This window comes from Pholis gunnellus (assembly GCF_910591455.1).
Source record: "Pholis gunnellus genome assembly, chromosome: 4".
NCBI lineage: Eukaryota > Metazoa > Chordata > Actinopteri > Perciformes > Pholidae > Pholis > Pholis gunnellus.
This window is the reverse complement of record NC_136530.1, coordinates 7872085-7898829: the sequence shown is the minus strand read 5'-3', so window position 1 is coordinate 7898829 and position 26745 is coordinate 7872085. Positions and strand designations below refer to the sequence as shown.

At 40.7% G+C, this 26745-nt stretch overlaps 1 protein-coding gene across 1 annotated transcript; it reads left to right on the top strand.

Annotated features, from left to right (window-relative positions):
• Nucleotides 1–1483: 1483 nt before the first annotated feature.
• On the top strand, nucleotides 1484–26255 carry LOC306695399 (disintegrin and metalloproteinase domain-containing protein 10). Its single transcript, XM_079158631.1, has 15 exons — nucleotides 1484–1681; nucleotides 3211–3358; nucleotides 3568–3686; nucleotides 4049–4201; nucleotides 8602–8687; nucleotides 9439–9561; nucleotides 12361–12453; nucleotides 12982–13150; nucleotides 17079–17239; nucleotides 20387–20558; nucleotides 20699–20843; nucleotides 21115–21298; nucleotides 22973–23072; nucleotides 23415–23635; nucleotides 25817–26255. Exons 1-15 carry the CDS (start codon nucleotides 1621–1623, stop codon nucleotides 25919–25921), a joined length of 2040 nt encoding a protein of 679 aa, XP_079014757.1. The 5' UTR covers nucleotides 1484–1620; the 3' UTR covers nucleotides 25922–26255.
• Nucleotides 26256–26745: the final 490 nt, after the last annotated feature.

Below are 26745 nucleotides of genomic sequence, written 5' to 3'. Positions count from 1 at the left end.
ATACTTTTACTGGATTAAGGAACATTTATATTTATTATCTTATCATAACTGTAGAGCATACATTTCCTTTTAATCTGTATACAGTCAATGTGGTTTACTGGTATGTGGTTTTCAACAACCTTACTTGCAGCACATAGTCCTAAATTATAAGCACCCAGTAGCTTCTTCTTGGACACAGCACAGACAAACCTTTAATGGATTCAGAAAAAATGTACAAGCTAAAGTTTAGTGCTTGTTTGATGCTTGTTAACGCATGACTGATCTTTACTCTATAGTTTCTCTTTATTTTCATTTTCACCAAATATTTGCATCCATCAAGGTGGCTTTTATGTTGAGTTGCAAAATCTTTGTTTCAATTGCTCTCATTTCCAAATCAAATTGTTTCCCATTTCGTTTTGAAAGGTTATTGTTCCTCAAAAGTACCTAAAACCGTCACATTTTCTCTATGAGCCCACTGAATACCTTTCACACAGTGCGACTCATACAACTGATTCCTTCCTTCCTATATTTGAAACCATTTTGGGAATTTATCTACCACACAAAAGTCTATAATAAGACCTGTGGGAGGCCTTTTCCTTTGTCAAGAAATAAAGAAAATGAAAGTTCAAAACATGGCTTTTATTATCATGACTCACAAATGCAAGTTCTTTCTAGCTCCACCAGTGGCTCGAGGGAAATATCTGTCTTGTCTGTTGGTTGAGCAGTTCACCACTTTGTTCCAGACTGAAATATCTTAACAACAGCTGTCATGACATTTTCTACAGACATGCATGGTCCCCAGATGATGAACCCGAAGAACTTTGGTAATCCCAAAGACTTTCCCCCTGACATTAGAGGTTTAGAGTGAAATGTCTCAAAATGTATTTGATCTATGGCATAAAATATGTCCCCTTCAATAATCAGGTCAAAAGTCATATATTTTACATTTCCATTAGGGATGCAAAACAGATTTTTAAACATACGAACCACTCAATGATTTACCAACTGAACCATGAGCTTGTGGAACCATTGCACCACTATACAGACCTGCTAATTATTTGATGAGGTGACAAAGACGAAGAGGTAATTATCTGAACATAGGCCTACCTGACCATTATGTAGCCTGCCTTATTTCATGTATAAAATCAGTGTTATGGCTTCATATATTATTGAAATATCATTCATTACTACCAATCAATCAATCAATCAATCAATTTATATATTTACATATTTTGGAGTTCAAATGCATTAGAAGTGGTTCTTTTTCTTCTCCCTAAAGTCCAAAATAAAAAAATGGCGCTGCAAAAGACCTGGAATGACCTCAACAAACCACACCACTCTTACTATTTCAGTAGAAATCCTCCTTCATCTGTATCTCAAAGCCCTCCTTTAACTGTGCAGATAACTCATAATACTGTATGTTAGCAAACAAGTCTGAATATGCCTCTCTGCTGTCAGTGTTCTTATCTTCTCTGGGTTGAACTTCCCAGCTAGTCACATTCCAGTGTGGGAAGAACACAGGTACGAGGCTGGTGAGGAGAAAGGTAAAGGCAGAAGGGATGAAAAAGAGACGGCTGTGACCGAAGGAGAAGAAAGAAAAAACAGGGGGAAAAAAAACACAAAAACACCAATGAGGAGACCATGGGGGTTCAACACTACTGGCTGCTGCTGCTGTTGGTCGACTGCCATGACCAGATTACAGGTAGTGTGACGGTGGAGTGTGCGGATTAGTGTGTATGTGTGCATGTGTGTGTGTGTGTGTGTGTGTGTGTGTTTTTGTCTGAATGAGGTATTTTCTCACCTGCACCCTAAATAATGTGAGGTTGTTTGAGGTTGTACAGCTGTCTGTGTGACGTGTGAGAGTCAGTCTGTGAGAATGTGCATGTTGTTTTGCTCGTATGTTGGCTGCTGTGATGGACTGGCCTCTCCTGGGTCCACACGTGTGTCAACTTGTCTTCTCAGGAATGCTGCAAACAGGAGGCTTAGTACAAAACCTGCCAGTGATGTAGACGTAATAGTTGTATTACTCAGTTGTGATTAATGTCGTACACACGATTATTGAGGGTGTAGGTTAGTGTTATTCACTCAGGAGGGGCAACAGTGATGAACACCGTGTACAGGAGAGCACAAGCCTCTTCCAAAGATTTCTCCAGTTAGTCAGCACTTTCAGTCAACAGTAGATTGACAGATGACAGATCAGTCACACGGTGTAAGGGCAGTCCAGAATTGGTCTGACGGTGTCAATGGGGTAAATTCACAAACGATTTTTTTGGTCTATTCATTATTATTTATTATTCGGTTAAAGATTTGTATTATAAAGAGGTGGCAGTCACAGCTAAATGTTACAGTTTTGGACACAAATGAAAAAGGCTAGAGAAGAGTTGAGAAGAGAGAAGAGGGGCTGTGATCCGCCAACAAAGACTCCCCAGAAAAAAGAAGCTCTGACAGAGTCTCAGCTCAGCATCTCGTAGCAGTACTACAGAGGGAAATAATGTATTTTTCCCATCAAAGCAGAGTGCTGCTCGGATTTCTAAAGTAATCAGTATTTTTAATTGATTTATAACAGCCTCGATATTAGTGTCAATGTTGTCGGTAGCAGCCTGTCACCAACGGTTTGACAACAGCGTTGGTCCCTCCCATGGCACAGATTGGGTAATTGTTGTCCCCCTGTGGCACTCATTGGTTTCCTAACTTTCTAATTGAGAAACCGCTGTTACTTGTCACAATGCCAGAGGAATTAGTCGACTCAAACTCTGTGGAGTTAGCGGATTTAAAGGTCTGGACCCAAGCAAATCCATTTTACAATATCCTGCAAATATATTCCGTGCCAAAAAGTATTTTCTGAATACCAACATTTAGTGGTTTGGGATCAAAGTGCAAAAAAATAAGGTGGTTTTGTCCAGGACAAATAATCAGTATTGACAATTTGTGGATATGTTGTTTCTAATTTTACTCTTAGTACACCTTTTTCAAGAAAAAAATCAAATGAAACAAGTGACCAAGAGAAAAATATAATAAATAGCTTGACAAGATATCTTTATATTTTATATTTGTCCTCAGTCTTTCCAAAACCTTTGGTTTTAGTTGTCCAACAACTAACTAACCTGACTCATGCTGTGCTGAATAATCCCAAGCATCTTCAGAGAGGAGGAGGAGCATTCATGTTTCAGTTTAATGTAAAACATTACCCTGTGAGGTGTGAAGCTCTGTGACGTTCTTCCTTTCCACCAGGTGCTGTGAGTGACATCAGTCCATATATAAAGCATTATGAGGGCTTGTCGTATGACAGGGAAGATCTTCACAGGAAGCACCTGAGAGCCAGGAGAGCCTCACACCCTCATGAACACACACTGCAGCTGGACTTGACTGCTTTCCACAGGTAACGTCACGTGGCAATTGTTTTAAAAGACCCAGTCTGGCTTAATGTACATCCTTCTCCTGTTTGAGCCCTTTGTTCCTCTTCCAAAACCCATAGCACATGTCAACCCATAGCACATCTTCAACATGTTGTTGATAGATCTACACCTTCCACTAGTTGACAGAGCTTTGACCACATGTGAGAGCGGTTTTTGTTTTTGTTTCCTGCAGAACCTTCCGTCTGCATTTGAAACGCAATGCAGCAGCATTTTCCGAAACTTTCATGGTGATCAGTGAAAATGGTTCCACGGCGGCTGACCTCTCCCACATATATTCAGGAACACTAACAGGTGGGTATGACTGGGATGTCTGGCCCACCAGGGCTGGTAACAGTTTACCTGCGAGTCAAGTATAAGTGAATTTACTGGGAACAAAGTTTTAATCACCTAACATCAATCATCTGTATGGTTTTGATGAAACATCTGTATAAAATGTATTTAACTGTGCTTTATCTTGAAAAGTAAATTCCTTGCTTCCTCAATCATGCCTCTTGTCTCACCTGTTGTATCTCTGATGTCTGAACTCCCGCCTTTAATCTTAAAATGTCTCTCAGTCTCTTATCTATTTATTCCGTCTGTCTGACCTTTTAGCTCATTTATCTCTTTCACCTCTCTGACCCTGGCGTGTCATCTCTCTTGACCTGGTCTTGCAGGTGAACATGGTTCCTGCCATGGCTCAGTGTTGCAGGGTCAGTTTGAGGGAACCATCCACACAGACAACGGGACCTATCACATAGAGCCAGTAGATAGATACACCAGCAGCCCAACAGATCACCACTCTATAATCTACCACGAGGATGACATGGGTAAGACTACCTCCTGTTTTCCACTTTAGGAATAAAGTTGTCAGAACATGTTGTCTCTGCATAGAAGCGTCTGTTGGCTCTGTTACATCTATCTGCCCCCAGTGTCCAGGATGAAAAATTGAACTTTGAAGCTTGTGCATCTGTAGACTTAAACTGTCCAAATGAAACACCCTGACATTAGTTGCTTTTTCTGGTAATTTTGTGATGATGGCAGGAGCACAATAATAAATTCCTTTGTGTAGTAGATCTCCCCCAAAAGTTTGATTTATGGCCCTCTTGGCAGTCTCATACAAAGACAAACAACTACATCTAAATGCACATCATTCCTTCCTGTTATCCTCATTGCTCTGTTTCCACACAGAATCTGTTAATTATCTGCAGCCTCAAGCGCTATACAAACTAAGCTTACCAGTGGTCGATGAATTATCTTTATCTTTAACTCGTAGTAAGGGGAAGTTATAATGTACCAGCATAATCTATTTAGAGCTCTGTGGGGGTGGTGGCACCCTTGCTGGGCACAGGCCAAAGAAGAGATAAACCAAAGATGGTGTGACTTTTGAAGAAGGGGGAGGAGAGATGGGGGCTGAAGTAAGGAGGAAGTTATAATGGTGAAAGAAGAGGGGGAAGGGGTACAGTAAAATGCCAGGAGAAGGATATGAGTTTCTAAATTGAAAGGAGAGAATGATGTTAAAAGGAGAGAAGAAAAGAGGAGCATGTAGAGGAACTTACAGGGTTTGAAGAAGTTGGAAACAAACTCTTAGTTGGCTTAACATTATGTCATTATGTCTTAAAAGTTTATGGTTTGGCCAGATGGCAGTCATCAGTAAGAGCTGTCAAAATGTTCTTTGTGTATGTGCTTATGGGTTTCTATTTGCGTGTTTCTCTGCCGGAACCGCTTCGGAATACACATTCGGAATAACATTATTTCCAAGAAAGCATTTTCCTGTAAACAGTGCCGATGGTGCCAACCCCCCCCTTCTTTCATTCACACGCCTGCATATCTGCAGGAAACTGTGAATGATTTAGCACATGATATTTCAATGAACAAACAATGCTTCCCTACAAGTGGTAAATTAGGACACGCAGGCTGACATAATGTGTCTACTCCTGTGTGTATTTCCACTCCCTGGTTGTCATCTGAAGGAAACAGGTTGTTTAAGGATCTTTCTCTCCCCTGGGCTGTAGGATGCCGTGAGGTCTTTCGTATCTGAGAAAGCCCATGGCAGCCATTTTGCAACACAATGAAGCGCAATGACGCTTTTGAAAACTGGTTGCACTTTCTGTTTTGTTGCAATGGCTTAAGGTTATCAGTTTTTTGCATTAGTGCTAAAGACACAGCCGTTACAGTTGCAGTGGTTGGTCCCTAACAGATAGCCATACAGTATCATACCAGTGGAAAGCAGCTTCAGCTCTATAGACCTTTCATCACTTGCGTAAATGGGAAGGATGCGGATTGATACGAGTTATCTGGACTACATGAGGCATACAATCTGGACTAAGCAGAAAAGGTTCCACCAAGTGTGTGAATTCATTATTTGTAAGAACATGATTCACACTTATAGGTTTTTGTGGTAAATAGATTAGAGGTTTAATACAAGCAATGGATATACTGTATATTCCTGAGGAGTGGTGTGCAAAGACTCTCTCATAGGTGGGGAGGGGTGCGGGGGGGACAGAGATTAGTGTTCTGTTATATTTAAGAATACGATTATTTTGCACTTGAGCTAACCAATGGGGCACTTGAGGGCACTTGGCCTGACCAAAGGGTCATTCGTGGGGCACTTGGCAGTGACTTTAGGGCAGAAAATGCAACAGTACAGACCTATCCTGGTTTAAGAAGAGACATTTCAATACTCAATGCCTTTAGTATGCCAGTGTTGTGTTTTCCCCCAATAAACTAAACTCCTTAATACAAGAATACAAGGAAATGTTACTTTTTGTTGGTGTGTTGCTTAAACAAACATTTTTTTTTACACTACCCTTAACAGTAGAACTAGTTTCCAACAGTTGCTGGGAAGTCTGGACTGAAATGTGACACTATTTTTTCAATTCGGAAATTGTTTTTTTCCAGGCAGGTCTTGCACTGATACGGCAGTTTGTAATTGTAATGGAGCTTCATTCATTGCAATTTAATCAACAAAAGCAAATTTGGCAAAACAGACCAGAAACATGTATCTCCTGTAATGTGATGGAGAAGAAAGAGACGCAGGAACAAACTGGGAAAGAGTTGAACAAGCAGAAAGGTCTGGAAGTAATTCTGTCAGTGGGTCGACGCCCAGCATTTAGGCCTCCACATCCACCTCCACCCCCACGGCTCACCCCCACTCATGCATGCCATATATATATATGGTTTGTGATTGGCTAGAGGACTTTCGTAGAATGGTGTGATCCTATCATGTGCCTGTCCCTCATTGTCTGATGCAGGGATCTTGGGAGATTGTACTGCTGAATGAGTGTTTCACGCGCACCTAAAGACACTTTGCATTACTCCTTGAAGGTCTTACAGGTCACCAGCTACCTGGCAAAACATTGCCTGATTCTGTCACTATCATATTACTGCAAACGACATGTGAAAGTGATTATCATGTCATGTGACTCTACTGTAAGTTGTGGAATTCAAAGCCCCTTTTTGTGCAGGATTGTGGCTGGAATAGTTTGTTTTCTCAACATTGGAATCAGGCTATAACCATAGGGTTTGTGCTACATCCCACTGAATTATTTTACATTATTCTGTAACATTTTGCAGCAGTCTACTTTACTTTACATTTCATTATTTCCTCCATATTCATATGCAGAATCCCCACATTCTCAGATTGTAAACCTAATACGCTGGTATTACTGTTACACTGTTGCAGTGTCCTTTTGGCTCCTTGGATTTAGAGGAATTCTGCGTGTTTGCCACTGTAACAAGAAGGGCCAATTTATACATTTGCAATGCCTCCCTTGACTGCAATCCCATCATTATTGCATAAATCTGAACGAAGCAGCCGTCCCAGAGGTGTTGCAAATCGCAGACGACGATGTTGTTTTAGTGAAATCACTTCACAGCGTTTTCCACAGGCCGCCCAATGGCTCCCACTCCAGACCACAATGCTGATTTGCAAATGTGGTGTCCTCTGGTCACTAAGGAACCAATTTCAATTGATTTCTGCACTTTTTGTTTCAACTGCAAATACTGTAAATTGTTTAGTATGGGAAATAACATGAACTTTTGTATTTTAAATCCAGAAAGTAGTAAAGTAAGCGTGTGTCAAATGCAGAGACTTACTCTGTTACAAGACCTTGAAATCCCAGGAAAGATATCAGGAAACATCAGAATAACTCTTAATTAAAATCTCTTCCTTGATTTGACGCGGTCTCCGCGACTCTATGATGACTCTATCTAATAAATATTCCCCACATTTTATCAAGGCACATGGGCGCTTCTTGGGCCCTAAAAGAGATAATATCTGAAATACCTGGGATGTTTCAATCAGCATTCCCACCCTGGTCATTGCTCCTGGTTAAGCACACACACACACACACACACACACACACACATACACACACACACACACACACACACACACACAACGCAACAGGTTGTACCATTTCAGCACAAACAACTAATCTTTTCAGACTGTGGCCCTGGTCTACATCACTAGTGTGTTTATTTGTGAGCTAATCTTACACAATGTCCTGTTTGCTTCAACAAATGAACAGTCGTGGGTTGAACCAAACCCGGTGTTTAATCTCTGTTCACTTATTTATTATGATTGGCGAACATTGTATTATTTGGGACACTGTACGCCCACATTCAAGTGAGTCACTGACGTGTCGCAAAAATGTTCAATAACTGACGGAACATATTCAAGGACTAGATTGCACGTGACAGTGTTTGCACATTTGTGTGTTTCACCCTGCATCTTTGTGTGTGTTTGACTGTGACGGCCCTCTGGTCTGTTTATTTGTACCTTGTTTGCTCTTCCTTTGCAGGTTCATCTATTTTGTAGGCAGGTCTGTCAACTTTTGTCCCTATCCCTATTTAGTACACAGAGGACTATGGTGGCTGCCATAGTACACTGCGGCTCCTTTTTTTGGGGGGAGTGGGTTTTATAATTTTTCTCATCAACACCAATATATTTTCCGCCACACATTCACTCACTTACACGACTGAATTTACTGCCATCCCCATCTCATCTCTTTTTGCGATTTAATTTATGTTTCAGTAAGTAAATCAGTTGATCTAAGTGCATTTTTGGTGTCTCTCACTTTGTTTGCTATGGCGCTTCTTACCGGTCGTGACAAGAGACAGATGACAAAGAAGATGAGACAAAAACCTAGACAGAAAAATTGTTACATGTACCTCGACATATGCACATCTATATCTTTAACAAGTGTCTCTGCTTGTTTTTGTGTAGTCCTACCATCCATGAGAACGAGCCATGATGGATTCTGTGGTGCAGAACATCTGAACCTCCTCGCCCAAAGCCTCAGACCAGATGAGGTAGGGCAGTCCAGACATCACCTCAGTGAATGCACACACAAAAACACTTGTGCACACTCTGCCCTGCTTTCTTTTTTCTGTCCTCATCCTCGAAGCTTCCTCCTCTGCAAATCCATTTATAGACAATTAATTCACCATTGGGTCTGATTCATCTGTAAATATAACTGACCTTTTTCATGAGCGCATTCATTCTTTTGGGCACTTTTATTTAGCCTGTTGAGTCACCAAGAGCAAATTACAGGATTTAATTCCAGCAGGATGATATGCCTGTCGCAGAAATGATGTGTAAGATACAGAAAGCTTAAAGATGAGCCACCACATTTACAGTAAAAGTTGTATAAAGACTGTGATTGACTGTGATTATAAAACCGAGTGTGATGCAATAAACATCTGCCAAATCTATTTAGCTAATCTCCCCTTTGGGTATTTATTGTTAACCTTTGACCAACTAGGTGGTGGTCCCAATGTTCATTGTAAACAATGGACTTCAGGACATTGGTATGGATCCATTTTTAGCAGCGTGCCTGTCAGTGGAAATCATTTCCACTGTTTTTAGTCTTGGAATGGTCTGAACAGATGTTGTTCCAAGTGGAGCGTCCATGTTGTGTTCTTGTGTCTACATGTCCCACTGGGACATGCGGCATCCAGGGGGATTTAGCAGGATTCAAATCTGCCTTCTACACTGTGTCCCCTTTCAAATCTGTTCAGGTGTAATTCCTCCTTCTTCGTGTCTCTGCCATGTCACCCACAGGAGGCACCAGTGAGCCGGTTGAAGAGAACAGTGGATGAGTCAAAGACCTGCTGCCTGCTCCACCTCCATGCTGACCACCTCTACTACAAGAAGTTCAAGTCCGTTGAAGCGGTTGTGGCTCAGGTGACCGGTTCAAATCTGTTCTCATCATTTGACTTTGACAAGACGTGGTGGTTTATATGTGGTACACACTTAGACAACAACTGTTCTTGATCTGCCGGTAGTCAAAAGGGTTCAAAACTAAATGGCAATAACTTATAGCCATATTTCTCTCTACACAATGAAGAGGCTCACCCCCCTCAGAGTGATGCAGCTGATACCTGAGCTGCCCGATGTTTCGGGACACAGAGAACACAATGTACTGCGGAGCATTTCTAGTGTAATGGAACATGCAGCAGGAGCATCAAAACATAACCGGGCTTCCTGACTTTACAAGCCTGTACCTGAATACAGTGTCCTGGATTTTGGGAACATGGTGCTGCAATCAAAGTTCACCTGATGTAATTCTCAGTCTCACAATCTTACCTTGATGGAACAAGTGAAGCTATATGCAGGAGGTGTCATTTTTACTTTGTCTTGTTTCAAAATAGTGAACAAAAGGGGAATATTGAATTTAAATTAGTTTAATGCTAAATTTCCCTCCATTAAGCTAAGCTGACCTAATATGAGCAGTCTGTGCTAATCAGTTAGAGTCTGTTAACAGATGTCGTTGTGAAATATTTAAAGATCTCTGATTAAAGGAGCCGTTTGCTGGGACAAGGCAGGAATTTTGATCTTGATTAAAACTTTTTTTCTGGCAGTTTTCCTCTGATGACCAACATTTAACGACTAAGATAAGAGGAAATTAGAGGAAAACTTTTTATTTTTAAGTAGTAGATTATTTACAATTGAGATATCCAACAATACTAAATAAAGGACCAAACTGTTGCGAGGCAGAATAAAGCACCACATGCCACTGCCTGCACATGGGCAAGCAGCTGTCACATCGCAGCAGTAAGGAGCCTCCTCGCTCTCTGAGGACATGGTGGCACATGGATTGCAAACATTTGGCCAAATAAGGTTCAGGTGTAAAGGCCTGGCACGGGGCAGCCAGTCCACAAGGTGAACAAGCAGGACCGGTCACCTCCTCTTCTTCCCTTCAGCTGAACCCAGCAGCCCCTGTATGTACCTTCAGCATAGAGTAACAACGTGCCACACCAAGGACAAGCTGCAGATATAGTTAAAAGTACACCATTGCAATGATGCAAACGGATTTGATCTGTTGCATTTAATTCCCTCTGTGAACTCTGAGGTGGTCATTACATTTAAAAGGTCAAATATTTTTACCCCCATGTCCTGCGCTCTTGACCTTTGACCTTATTAGAGCAACAAAACGTCTGCAGCGAGCCTCAGAGCTTCACTGGGTCGGTGGGTGAAAAAGCATTAGTTTGATCTTCAGAAGAATGCTCTTTTTTTCAGCTCAAGTGGCACACAAACCAGAATTTGCAGATGCAAAGTTGATGAGGAAGAATGCATTTTAGTTTTTTTGCTTTGTTGTTTGTGTGGGCTGACCCGCGGTGAACTCAGATTTGAGTGACATACTGGGTTAAAAGCTGCCTGCCTGCTGGCGCGCCTGCATTGCCTCAGTGCCATGATAAAGATAACAGTCTTTCTGTGTTGAAGTTTCTCTGTCTGAACCAAGCGCTTGTCATTGGGGTCAGAGGTCACATGAGATGCTACCCTGATGTTGAGTTCAGCCACATACTGATATGAGAATCCAGTGACATAGCTTCAACATGAATACTTTTGTAATTCTCCCGAAATGAATACCCATAAACAGTATTTATTATTACATTCCATATTTGCTACGAATTAAAAACATCACAGATGTTTAATTCAATTTTATTATATTAGATTAATTCTCAGCGTCTGATGCAGGTTCAGTTTCGAACAAGTTTTACATTTGTAATGTTTTTAGTTACATCTCTGTGATCAAAACAAGGCCAGTTATGGAGTAACTACGTCTGTCATTAGTTGCGGCCACACTATTCTTTCTCTGGCGTTCCTCCTCCTGTTTGTCCTCTCATCACTTCCTTTAGAGTCTTTCCACCTTAAACACACACACACACAAACACAGTTGGTGTTGTCTCTGGTTCAGTGCCAGACCTTTGTTGCACCGGTTGAGAAAATACACTAAGTGATGCCCTGGTGTGATCTTTGTGGTTAAATAGACAAAATGCTGTTGTCACAATCTCTGCTGATCTGGTTTGAGTGTCACTTAATGCGTTTGAGGTGTCAGTATTTACATTTAAGGATAATCCCCGCAGATTCTACTGTACGTTCATGTCCTGCTGTATATGAACTCAGACCTTCTCATGTGACTGGTTCGTACGTATTTGTGGATGTGCAAACGCCGGTTGTGCCACCCACGCTTGCAAATACTTTGCGGATCACCTCACTTGACTTTACGAATTACCTCGTGGGGTCTGTTAATGAATCATGATCAGAATTTGGTCGAGGATGTATGGGTTTAAACCATCGGTAGGTGGGGCAGTTCAGAGAGAGTCAAGTATATTGTCAAAAAGATAGAATACTAAATCTACTTAAAATACTATTTTGGGATTATCAAAACCTTCTGTCAGTTATTTTACTTCCTTCTGGTGCTACGGTGGCCCTGAGAACTCACTGCGAAAAAGAAAGGAAACAAAGATGACATCTTCACCAATTTCACAACAAAGTGGTGAATGTGTTTGTCAGTTTGCTGTCAGTTTTTTAAAATGCTGCATATGTGATGTCACATTGAAGAAAATAAGATGTTCTTCATTTGCTTGGGTTTTGTCCAGCTGTATGTGTTTTTCAAGATACCGCGTAAACTTCAGCCACCCAGCAACTACTCTGTATGAAGCAGGGGATGTCATTGATGGTTTTCTCCCATAAACGTAGGTTGCCTCCTACATGCGAGCTGTGAATGACATCTATGACAAGGTGGACTTCGTTGGAATCAAGCTGGTCAACTTTAAAGTTAAATCCCTCCGCGTAAGATCCCTCTGCACTGCACATTGTGCCACATCTTAGGGCTGTCATGATAACAGATTTTCACTACACGATTATTGCAGCCAAAATAATTCACAATACCAAAATTATGACAAAAATATTTAAAAATTTTTTTATAAATAATAATAATGTTATAGTTCAAAAACATCTTTATCTTTTTATTGTTTGTTTTGGCAAATGAATTACACTCAATATACAAGTGTATGGAGGCTGAGAGAGAGTCTTTAACCATATTATTTACACAATATTATCATATGTGTATTATTAACATGATAATTTTTGGGGTGACGCATCTCAGATGCATTTCTCTGATAAATCCCTACATCAAATTTGTATTACACAAACCCTTGAGATAAATGCATCAGATGGTGCATATGTGTGCCAGTGGGAGTCAAACTAGGTCGGACTGTCAGCCTCAAGATTATTCAAAATGATTGATTCACAATGCTAACTTTCTTAGAGCTCTGCAGAAGGTATGTAAAGTGAGCTCCTTGTCTCATCTCTCTCCAGGTGATGACAGAGGAAGATAAAAGCGATCCTCTGAACCCTTTGTACATCGGGTCTGAGAAATTGTTGAGTCTGTACTCCGAGAACAACTGGGGCAACTTCTGCCTGTCCTATCTGCTCACTAACAGAGACTACAGCGGAACGCTGGGGGTTGCCTGGGAGGGCAAAGCTGGTGAGTCAGACTCACTGTGACACGAATGCACAGAAATCACAAACACATGCACTCACACATACTGTATATATACAGTGATTTGCATATTTGTCTGAGAACAATGAGGTCCTAAAATCCGTAAAGGGGCCCTAAATTGTTCTGGCCTCCCCACATTAAAAGCGACATGTCGCTGTGGTGTTATGATTACTGCTGTTACCTTGTTTTGCTTGGAGGACGATACCATAAAACAAAGGTACAAACTTGAAAGTTTGTGTTGAGAACACATGGCAGGCTGAGCAGGAACGTGAAACAGATACGAGTCTGTCCACGATAAAAAATAGAGAGACATCGAACGTGAAATAATGTTTTGCTGTTCTGGCGCTCTGTTTAAATCTCTGCATGAAACTCTGTTGATCTGTCAAAGTGAAGCGTCTTCTCTGGCAAACACAACTCTCAGGCCTTCATTTGACACAAGTTCGCTGGAGGCCACGTTCAACACTCCTAGACACACTCACAGTTTGCACAAAGCAGGTGTAAACACTGCACTACCTGTCTAGTCCATTAGTGGGGTCAGTTAAAGAGTTGCTTGGTTTTCCTCGATCAAATGATGTTGTGGCACACAGAGTTGCAGGATTAACAGCTCCTATTTCAGGCCTTTTATACAAGCAGTGTTTTGATTTGAGAGAACAACAAAAAAGACGTGAGTGAATTCCTCAATTAACAATCACCGTGATTTGCGTTTAAAGCTGCCTGCTGTTAGGCTGAAAATCATTTGGAAATGCTATTTAGGGTCTACATTGTGGACATATATTATTACTCTTTTAATTGTGTTATATACAGAAAAGATCTAAATGACATATCACATTTACAAAAAAAATGTAAGCAATAACACTATTTTTTGTTCTTTTTAGAAGTGATAATTTGCATAATGCTCTTGTGAACTCACTTTTTAATTCTTCTCAATGATGTACCATTACAATTCAGTAAAATTCTGAAGTGTTTCCCCTTATCAAATATAGACATGTACTGTCAGAGAAACTATAACTCTATATATCTGACATTTTATCAAAGAGCAATGTCCACAATTTGCTCTAAAATTTGAAATACAATCAAAATTCACAAATTTTCTCAGTTACCTTATATATTTAGGACATTATAGTTCCATCACCTAAATAGACAAATTAACTACAAAGTAACTAATAAGCCACGTCTATCAGCTGTGGTGACAGACTCTCTGTGTGTCGGAGGAAGTGGGACACGTATGTTGGAATTACTGTGGTGGGAGGTTCTTCCTCCATGTTTCTATAACATTCACTCAGACGCTGCTCATGATTGGCTAAACTGAGGGGCGTGAGAGCAGACCACCACAATGACATGAACCTTTGACACACACACACACACACACACACACACACACACACCACTCCCAGACGTCTTAGTGAGGATTTCTGACTGCATTCCCCAGCTTGATCGCCATGGTGACATCTCACGTGAGGCACAGACACATTCATAGTGGCAGTGACATTGTTGTGACCTACTTTTACAATAACACAGTCTAGATGTCCAACAATCATCCCAAACATCTAAAAAGCAAGGCAAGGCACTCCAGATACCCAAATGTATGTCACGAGCACTGGAAAAAAAGTTTTTTTATTGATATGTCCCATTTAAGCAAAAAGGGACAGTGGTACTTCCTGGTCCAAAAGTGATTATGTCTCACTGTTGAGGCATATATATATATTACCATTAAGTTGGAGAATTATTTGCTGTCTTTCCAATCAGTTTTCTTGTTGAGCATGAGTCAAATTTTATCACAACTGATTTCGACGAGAGCGAATACAACAAAATAAGTCTCAAGTTTAAATAAGTTGAACAAGACGCATTAGTGAGTAAATCCTATTAAAATGTGTATAAATCCTAGTGAAATGTGTAATGTGAAGGTCAATGAACTCTGGAGACAAAGAGACCAGTGATGGAAGGTCATTGGCTTCAGTTATATTATAGAGAGCAAATCCACTGTACTTTTCTGAGAACTTTGATCGGTGTTATTGGCGGTCAACTCGCTCGCTGCGTCTGTTTTTGTTGTTAAAGGTGTTATTAGAACACTCGGAATCCCCCCGCTTGTTTATCCAAAGAAAGACTGCCCCTTACTATTGTTTGTCTGCTCATATTAAACCATGTGAACGAGTGCGTGTGTGCGCTTTTATATGTTTGTTTATGATGTTATGTGATACCAAATATTCCTAGAAGTGGGAGTTACTGTGTGTACGTTTCTGCGTAATTGTGTCTTGTTTCCTCCTGACGGTGAATGTGTGCATCATGTGCAAGTGATCTAGAGGGTCGTTTGTTTCTCCGGACTGTGTTTTTCCAGCGAGCTAATAATAGGAGTCTTTCATTGCGACTCCTTTCTGTGACAAAGACAAGAGGGAGGAGAGGCCCTTCTCTCCTCGCGCTGCCAAAATCCACAGCGCAATCCCTCCAAAGTAAGCTCTTTCTAGGAAACCCGCCTCCTTGAATAGCCCACCAGGGAGGCCATTTTAGGTCAAAAGCTGGGAGAGAAATGCATCCAGAATTTTGTATTTGCATGGCTGGATTACATATTTGTTAATATGAAACTGATGTCTTTATGCTTTTAGCAGAGAGGAGTACAGTTCACGATGGCAATTCCTCGAAGCTGAAAAAAAATCAATGTGCTGTCTAGTTTCTGGTAAAAGTCGTCATGTCATATCAAACACCAAGGGATAAAATAAAGTCTAATAATGTATTATCTCTGGCAGCGTCCTTCACCCGGCAAAAGACAGTAACGTAACTATGTCCCTCCTACTGTACCCTCATTGTTTCTACAAAAACATAGATAAGGGGCACTGTTTTGATTTTTCAACCTCTAACGGTCCTTCACACTAACGTCACACTAACGCACACTGTGTAACAAAAACACGCCGGTCGGCGATCCAGATGCCCGCACCTGCTTCACACATTTCTCAACAACTACCGAACTCAGATTTCTCTGAAACAGACGTTGAATATCTTTAACTGACGCACATCTCACGAGCCTTACCCCTCAAAATGTTAGTGCTGACCACATTGTGTAAGAGGTGTTACATAAAAATGCACGTGACTGCATGAGAGCCGCTGAGACCTCCAACCTGAACCTCACGTGTGCGTGAATGGAGGGAAACCAATAAAAAAGAGAGAGGATGGACACGTGGGAATAACTCCCACTGCAGTGGATTGAAAGACTTGGTGGTGACAATAAGTGCAGACAAAATGATGATGTAAGAGCTTGAACAAAGATGGCTGTGTATGCTGTTGTGTAATAATTGGCCCATATGTGCTTTATAATAAGACCCCATTCAAGTGTAAGATGCCACAAATGGTCTTGTTGAACTACCTGAAGTCAAGTCTAACCGCTTTACTCAGATCCACGAGCTGCCTCTCTGAGGAACCCTATCATAGATGCTTGGTTTGACCAATGGGATTCGTTTCTGTTAAAACACTCCTCTGGCTGGCCAGCTGGAAGATGATGTCACAACCCAGCCACCCATTCATGTGAATGTGGCCAGCTGTTTGTAATTGTGGGAATACCTGTTAGGGACATTACGTAAACCCAAAGGCAGATTGAGACCATTGGAGGCCAAATGTGCTCTGCAGGCTTTGATGTGAAACTAAAGAAGCTCAGCAGGTCCGTTGGTCCGTCTGTCCATACCTCCCAGACTGGGGCCCCAAAGGTCGACGCTTCAGTGGCTAAACATTGTTTGTTTAAAGTATTTCCAGTAGCAAAAGGGCAATTCAGCAACCATACTGTACTGCAAAGTGACAAGGGGGTATGTTTACATTGGGTCTGACAAACTGCTTTTTTATATTATATTATATTTACTTTGATTGTCATTTAAACAACCTCAGTGGAAACCAAACTCCAGGCTTATCCTCTCATCTGTGTGCACTTCAGGTAACTGGGGAGGAATATGTTCGAAGGAGACCATGCATAAGGGCCGGCTCTCCACTCTGAACACAGGTCTGGTCACAATACAGAACTACGGACAGTTCCTGCCTCCTCGACAAGTCCAGCTGACCCTCGCTCATGAGCTCGGCCACAGCCTGGGATCCCCGGTTAGTCGCAATCACTGAGTTTCCAAAATACTTAAAACATCTGTCTGATACTGAATGAAGAGGGGGTCTTCCAAAAGTGTCTCAATCAAACCAATCACTCATGGTTACAATAAATAGTACACAATTTATCCCATTACATTCCCCTGATAATGTGAATTTCCTTTTGTGCCCTACATTCGTATAATTTGCATGTGATATTTAAAACTAAGATGCTTTAGCAGATGTAGGAAAAAAACCCAACTCCAACAAAAACATGTCACAATTTCAACTCAGATTTAAAGTTAAGCCGTTGCAGATAGCTGTCCGTTGTCACTGCAACAATGTAGAGTTTGTTTTAAGGGTGTATTTTCCCTTTAAATTATTGTTCATTAATAGTGGTTTACAGACATATCACTGGTAATGGTTGATGTTTTTGGTGCTACATGATGTTTTAGGGGTAGTCCTTCAATCAGAGGATCGAAGGTTCAATCACCAGCTCCACTACTTCATGTCTATGTGTCGTTGGGCAAGACACTTAACCCCAAATTACTCCCGCTGGCTGTGCCTGCTGTGAATGAATGAGTATGAATGGTGAGTTTGAGTCCTGATGGGCTGGTGGCCCCTTGCATGGTAGCCCCTGCCATCAGTATATGAATGGGTGTGAATGGGTGAATGATGACATGTAGCGTTGAAGTGCTTTGGGTAGTCGGAAGATACAAGTACAAGTCCATTTACCAATGGCTTTAAAGGCTTTTTTCACAGCAGACATTCTTTCGTTCCATTGGAGGATATTCACAGGATATTCACAGGTCTAGTACCATTTTGCAGTGCAAAGTGTTCAGGATCCTGGTATTGGTAAAGCTTGTTTAATCGATGGAGCCATCAACAATGTTATTAGTTACACCTGTGTTTGTATTTCAGATGTTTGCTGAACTTTACCCGTTTTAATCTGAACCCATTTTCGAGACTAACATGAGCCCGTGTGGGTTGTGTACTGAATGATAATCCAACATGACGAATCCCTGTGATTCAAAATGTAGACATAGCTCACGTATTCTCAAAAGGCATACATGGTTGTTTGCACTGCACCGTAACAAATTTGCCTGTGAATGATTCACTTATGTGGGCATTAGAGACCTTGGCCTGGAGTGACTGGTTTGTTTCATAGATACTCTTGGCTCAGCCTCGCTGGATAATCGAAAATAAGAGAACAGGAACATCTCTGATTTCTCTCTCCAAAGTTATTTTGATTTTTAACCTCTACTCCCACCAAAACAACACACAGCTGATGTAAACACACATATGCAGGCAGCTGTGTCCTTGTCTTTTGGCCGCTAACACCTGCAACCTTTCTCCCAAAGCCCAAAATGCCAGCAGCGTTTTTCACCCTGCCCTTTGTTATTCACACTTGCACAGACCAAAGAGTCCTCTGGGGCCGTTCCTGACCAGATTAGTTCTGCTATGTCAGAACCTGAAGGCTTTTTATAAGTTAAACTACTGTAAATTATGGTGTCCTGGCTCCTGTGACAGGCATGTCTCATTGTTTCCAGGCTGGAAAAAACACACAAAGAGATGTTAGCACGGGCTTCACCTGAGATTTGTAGCAAACACGGTGGAGGAAAGAAGGCGGGGGGGGGGGGGGGGGGGGGGTTTTTACCCAGTTACCCCGGGTAAAGAGCTGCTTTGGCCTTTGGCCTACTTCCCTTGCAAACACACATTCATACAGTGGCTTTTAGAACTGTGGGCTATTGATCAATTTGCTGCTCAGGTGTAAGATAAATTGAAAAACGGTAAATAGAAATATCTATCTAATCCTGCTCCTTCCTTACATTTTATTCACTATTAGTTGCTACATTTCGTATACATACAACTGGAAATTAGGGCAGCAACTAACAATCATTTTTGAATCAATTAAGAATTGTTTTTATTATTATTCATCATTTTGGCTATAAAATGTACAAAAATAGTTAGAATCCTTGTTATAATTGTTCAAACCCCATGACTGTCAGTTTACTATCGTACATGGTGAACAAAAAAACGCAAATTCTTACATTACAGTCGCTGGAACCAGATGATCTCTGGCATTTTTGCTTGAAAAATCACTGAAACTATTAATCTATTATCAAAATGGTTACCGATTACATTTTTGTCAATTGACTGATCAATTAATCAACTGATTGTTTCAGCTCCACTTGAAATAAATAGATTATGTTAGAAATTATAAATTGTTAACGAGATAAATGCTCGACGCAAAATACAGAACAGTGATTACAAGCCACAGCATTAGATTTAGAAAAGACTTCTTGATGTGTTGTTTACCCTAAAATTGCATCTTGGTCTGTTGTAACATCTGTAAAACCACTACAGGTGTTCAAGAAGTTAACAGGAAGGTCAGGAAATCTGCAAATTGACACATGCCTCATCCTCCTTTTCTTACTGCTTCCCACTGTTTCCGTTGTTATGACCGCAGCAGTAAATGTTGATTCCAATTTGAAACCCAATGACACCAACAAATAACAATACAAACAAAAATAAATCACCTATTCTTTTGAAACCACACCAACATCTGCTGTGAAAGGCAGTTTTGTTAACCACAGAGCAGCAGATACTGACAGATACGGTGAAGACTAATTTCGTCCTCTAAACTAATCAAGAACAGATGTAGAAATACTTTAAAACATGAACACAAACGTGAACAAAACATGTTCCATGTTAATTCCGAGGCTCACGCGACCCTTGTTCTCTTAATTCACCGGTGAGTTTGACATCCAGAAAACACCAGCTCTACAAAATGCTTCACAAATACGTCTCTGACCGCAGCAGGTGGAGCTCTCTGTTCTGTTCTCGCTGTGACATTCCTCTGCTGTTTCATGGTCATCAGATATCAGGGAAATCTTTTGACTGCAAAAAGAATACGTTTTGTTATTTGGAAATATAACAAAGATATTAAAGTTACAGAAAAGTGTCTTCTGCCCTTCCAGAAAGGGCCTTTCAAATAACTGTCCATGAACATCACTGAAAACATATGTACTGTCTGCGATGATGACCTTTAACAAATGGTTCCAGCTTGATCATTTGTTTCCCATTTGCTCAGTGTGTAGATACATAATAAGTCCAGAAAAACAGAGGAATTAAAAGTCTATTTCTGATGTTTTGTGCGTGTTCCAGCACGATAAGGGCTCAAACTGTGGGAACCTCGGCTCCAGCAGTGGCAAAGGCAGGTATCTGATGTTCCCTGAAGCCACAGACAAGGTGCGTGAAAACAACGATAAGTTCTCGCCCTGCAGCATCGAAGACATCGGCAAGATCCTGAAGCTGAAGAAGGATGACTGCTTCGTGGGTGAGGAAGAAAAGATCAGACAGTGTCCACATGCATGTTGCCTGGGGGCCAGATGTGGGCATTAGTCACTGTAAATAATTATACATTCTGTGTGTGTTTACTTGTGCGTGTTTATCTGCATGCCTGCTCTTTCTGGCCAGTCAGTGATCAGCCCATCTGTGGAAACCAGATTGTCGAGGAAGGCGAGGAGTGTGACATTGGTCACAACGACGCCGACCTCTGCTGCTTCAGCGCTAAGCAGCCTGTAGGAGTCCGGTGTCACCTCAAGCCTGGTAAAGCCTGCAGGTAGAGTCTGCATGAAAGCGTCAAGCATTGAATTGTACACGTCTAATGACATGAAATGCTGCATCTGCATGCAGACTTGTTGTAACATGTCCAGTATATTGTTTTTAATTAACTTTTCTCTTTCATCATGTTTAATTGAAGCAGCACACCACATTCATCTAAACTATTTTGTTGATGTTCTATTTTCTCGGTGCATCTTTTATTTTGCTTTTTATGTGGCTTTCATGTTTATCCGTCGCCCCGGCTCTTTGTGTACGATGCTTTCACTCAGTCCGAGTCAGGGCCTGTGCTGCGGTCAGGACTGTGGGTTTAAGCCTGCGGGTCAGACCTGCGATGAGGAGACAGACTGTCAGAGAGAGGCTGTGTGTTCAGGCTTCGCCCCACTTTGCCCCGAGCCAAGCGCCAAGGAAAACCTCACAGTCTGCAGTCAGGGCACGCGTGTCTGCCTGAACGGGGTGAGGCAGCCACAGCACCGCGTGACTCAATATGATTTAGCTACATTGCCCAACAAGCTAACGTGTGCAAGTGTACAGTGATGGTGCAAAGCTGTTCATTCTTGACCTTGGAAACATACATCACGTATACATGATTTGTAGTTGAAAAGCAACTTTCAAATAGTAAGGGCAGTGAACCACTACATTTTAGTCGAATAAAGTTACTTTTGAATGATGTTCTTTAAAACCTGAAAGTGACTATAACATTAATTGGAATAACTACAAGCATTTCATTAGTTCATTGTAGTTAGAAATAAGTTCTAGCTCTTAATACATTATTGTTATTAAGAAATTAATTCAGTGACATGTGAAGTGTTTATCTATCAGCTAACATAACAAACAAACAACAGTTTCTGGTTTCAATCAGATGTTTCGTAAAATAAGTGTGCTCACATGCCACTCTAGTTGTAAACAAACGCACCATTCTAAGAAAATATCTGATCTAATTCATTTGTCCTGTGTGTGACTCCATAAATGTTTTTTCTTGACCAGATTTTCTCCTTTGTTAAACGCATTATGAGGATTTATTGACGATGTCCTCTCAGCAGGAGAGGCAATTAATTCCAGCTGTGAATATTGCTCTGGATATATATTACTCCCCAGAGGTGCTAAACTCTGACGACCTCATCCAGGAACATTGATCATAATAACAGGAAAAGCAAAGGAATGCAATGATGCAAAAAATGAAGGTGGAGTTTTAGTTATTGTCTTCAAATCAATCATAAATTATTTCAACTGACTTACTCTGTAACAAACAGAGTTGAATCCTAATTTTGGTTCAGTTTCTCAAAACACCATCTTCAGCCTGTGGGCAAAAAGTTACTGTTTACAGCAAACTCTTGCACAAATTCTTTAACATTCCAGATAGGTGTCAGACTGCTCAAAATCACCCTCAATGAGAAAAGTAAAGACAGCAAAGAAGCACAAAAAAGGGGCTTAAAAGTCAGAGTTTCTGTCTGAATATGATTAAAATCAGGTCTGCATGCCTTCAAGAATTAGAATGTCTTGGGTGCCCAATCCCCCACCTCTCATAAACCCAAAAGAAAGGGCGTCGTCACTCTCTGATTGGTCAAGACGGGAAAAGCACCAAGCTGTTCTTAACTCTTAATTAGGACACAGTCCTCACACCCTGTGCAACAGGTGATCTGAATGTGAAGTAAATTACTCACATCAGTAAACTGTCAGGAATGTGATCCCAAAGACTAAGTAAATTACAACAAATTATGCAATTGTTCAATGAAATGCAAAATAACCAATCACAGATATGATATCAGGAAACATTAAGGAAATACACATTTAAATTTGTGCGACATTTTTGTCTGATTAATGTCTTAAAGCTACAGTTTGCAACATTAGTAAAAGTAACTTTGTCATATTGGCTCAAACTCTCACAATATTCTGACAGTAGTTCATGGGGCCGGTAATCTGTGAAGAGATTAAGATCATTCAGAGATGAGTGGAAAGGAATGGATGCCTGGAACCGAGGACAAATCACATAATACTTTTACCTACACTTGCTAAACCTCCAAAGAAAAAGTATGCTGATAAGCTTGACTTCTTCAGCTTTATCCAGAACCATGGATGTTTAAACTTTACAACGTCTTCTTCTTAATGAGCGTCCGGTTCTCTCTGCAGGTCTGTGCAGAGTCTGTGTGTGTGAAGCACAGTCTGCAGCAGTGCGACTGTCCAGGAGACTACATGAAGGAGAAATGCCACATGTGCTGCCAGCAGCCCGGTAACTACGGGCCAATGTGTCCTGTCCTCCACCACTGAGGAATGTGTTTACACTTTCTGTTCTAACACATCAGCCTGTGTCAATTTGTACTGAGGTTACTTTCTTGTTTTCCAATAGATGACCTCAAGACTATTACAACAGACATAATCTGACATGATGGTTCTTGTTTTTGTCCCGGATGATTTAGTGCAAATGAGAGGCAATTTGTTTTTCAAATTCCTTTTCTTTTAGTTTGTTTTTGTTTGCCGAAAATGTACCGAAGTCAGACATTTTTAAATGATATACACAGTGGCTTTAAGTAGATATATATGATATGTATTATCTAATGTGTTTCAACGGCAGATAAGCCTGAGACATGTGCCAGCACTACCTCCTCCGTGCTGTCCCGTCACTTCCAGAGGACGACGTTGCCGTTGGTCGGCGGGGCCCCGTGCTCAGGGAACCGGGGATACTGCGACAAATTCCACGTGTGTCGTCTGCTGGATGCAGATGGCCCCATCGCAAGACTGAAAAACTCCTTCCTCAATTTGGATGACTTCGACGACATAGCAGAGTGGATGAAGGTGAAGGTTTCCTATGATTAGTTTAATAACACACGTATAAGATAACAGCATAATGTAAAATGATGTTGGGTGATGCTGTAAATCTGAATCATAAACGGTTTATTGCCAAGTATGTTACACATACAAGGAATTTGGCTTGGTGATTGGTGCATCCTGTAAATAAAAATTTTAAAAAATAAAGGTGAAGAACAGCTAATATGGATGTCATCACATGAGGGAAACTAAAAGGAAGCGCTCTCATAGCGGCGTTTTCAGCCACTGTACACTGCCCGCTCAGCACTTAGCGACAAAGTTAGCTACTAGCTAGTGAATATAGTGGAGCAATTACCAGCTAAAGAGCCACATATTTCCCTCAGGAGTTGGTAGAGACCAAATACACGCTTTACTTACAAACCTTAAAGGCGCTGAATTCACATTTAGAGCATATTGAATCCACGCGGCTCTCAACATGGTGACGGCTGCGCCGACGGCTTGCAGCTTACTGTGCTAACAGCGCTAACAGTGCAAACAATGGCAACAGCGCTGACAGAGCTAATAGTGTTTGTAGAAGCTCAGATTACAACACACACAAAGGGAGAGTGACTTTTATTCTCTGCTAGGGCTTAGGCTACTCCTCTATGGCTTTACTTAGCAAATAGTTACATTAATGCTCTGAGAGGCTGTTTAGCAATAGTTTCATCATTTCACTTTAAAGGCATCCTGCTGAGTTTTTGACCCAGTGGCGCTGTGGAGTAACGTTTTGGTGAGCAGGTCCTTCTATAGTTTTAATTGTGCTGTACATTTAAGCTGTTACAGGCTGTAACAGCTGCTGGTGATAATGCCCCTAAAAGGCATACACAATGTGAATGTAAACAAGTCTGTTTTTGTTTATAATGAAAGCTCGACATTGTTTATCAAATCAGTGTTTCAGTTACCAGATTCTTTATTCATTTTATAGGACATAAAGTTGCTCCACTGTCTCAAATGACCTGATCAATGGCTTTCTGGCCATCAGGTCGGACAGTACGCAAAATGATAATTTGCTGTATTCTATGGCTGTGGATGTCGTCTTTGTTAAGAGGCAGCAGATGTTTTGCTTGAGGTGACGTCCTCAGCTCAGTGTGTTTGTTAAACTTCCTGCCCTGATGTTCAGCTGTCTTCGATGTTTCAGTCGTAGCTATACCTTTGAGGATTAGTTCCTCATGACAGCGTGGATAATCAGGAATGAATTTGGGTTTAAGACCATGCCATCCATTTCACTGGAGACAGAAATGACCCCTCAATTCAGGAACCGTTGTGTTGTTTTATCTCACCTACAGCGCAGACTCATTTTCTAATGTACAGAGCTGCAAAGTAAAGAACAAAACATTCAATGATGGTGTGCGAAGGTTTGATTAGTTATTGATAACTCAAAGAGCTCAATGTGGGAAATGTGGAGAAATAATTGGAAAAACATGGATCTCAATATTAGTATTGAAATCATCCCATCAGTACACCACACTAGAGATCATGTAAACAAAAATACAGGTTCAGAAGTTGAACCAAGAATAGGACACCGGATACCTAAGAATTGACTTATTCTGCCAATATCAGAACCAGATTCATTTGCCAGGTATGTGTGCCCATACAAGGAATTTGACTCAGTTGACTTTTTTTCATCTCTCTTGATGTACTGACACATAAATCCAATAACAGCTAGGAACAAGGACAACAAAGCTGGACAGATGAAGGTAAAGAATAGACAGGACAAGTAGAGAAGAAAACAATCTGTGTTTACATAAATATTTCATAAATATATAGATTAAAAACATCAATGACCAACAATAGAATAAAAATAAAATCTTTGTGTACAAGTCATGTGTTCTGTGAGTTGTAAATAATACAAAGAGGATAGGAGTTCAAATTAATCTAAACTACACTGCAATGCTTTGCTGTTGCAGATAACAGCACATATTGTATGTGGGTCAACTTTTTGAGTTTATAGATATTATTGTGAAAGCAAAATTACATTTTGAATTGGAGTTATTCAAAATATTCTCTTGTTCGAGCTTCTCAAATGAGATGATTTGAAAACAAGATATGTGAAGACGTTAAGTGTTCTGTCTTGGGATGTAATGTAATCTAATTCAGGGGTCTGATGTTTTTATTTCATGTCAACAGTAATCCAAACTCACATCCAATATTCCTATTTATCCACTGCAGGTTTATTGGTGGGCCATCCTGCTGGCTATCCTGGCGCTGTCTGGAGTGATGGGCGGCACCGTCTGCCTCTGCGGCCACAAGCTGGACACCAGCGACTTGGCGTGACCTCTGACTTTTGGTCGTCATTGGGAATATCCAGTATTTTCATTCAAGCCACACAACTTCATTAGGATTCATTCATCTGGGATTTTTAAGTATCAAAGTCACATTGAAGAGATTGAACTTTGTTCCACAAACTGCAGATGACCCGTGACGACACTTACACCTGCTCAACGCTTCTCACGCTCTTTTGGTAACTGATATCTTTGTGCGTCACTATGCACCTGCCATTTCTTTTCCTCTTGTCACTTGTCTGTTCGCAGTATAACAAGCGGCCTGAATGCTGTCATTTGCATTGCATGTTAACAAGCTAATAAAGTCAATAAAGTCACCGTCAACATGTCTGAAATCTCAAAGAGTACTTGTTTATTATTTATGATTTACGGTAAAGATACAAACTGTATCATACATACTGTACTGTACACATTTCTACTTATATTGCTATTTGCTTCAGAGCATCATTGTAACACTTCTGAATTTTCAATTAGTATTTATTTTAATTATATTTTTGACATTTCAATTTAATTTTAGTTTAGTTTGTTTTCAGAATGCTTTTGCTATTTTTCTTTTATTTACGTTTTTCAGAAAAGTGTAGTTGTAGTTTTACAGTAGTTGGTTTGTTTTTGTTAGGGCCAGGTATAATGTCTCAGAAGTATAGCTAAATACATATATATGTATGTTAGAGAACTGTATAGGAAAGGTTATAATGTTTATGTTTATTATTTGCGCTACTTTAGTGTTCGATGTGAAGCAATTGCGGTATAGGGCCATCTTCTGGAAGGTCAAGTCTGTAAACTCAATTTCTGCGGTTCAAAACTCCTTTTTTCGGT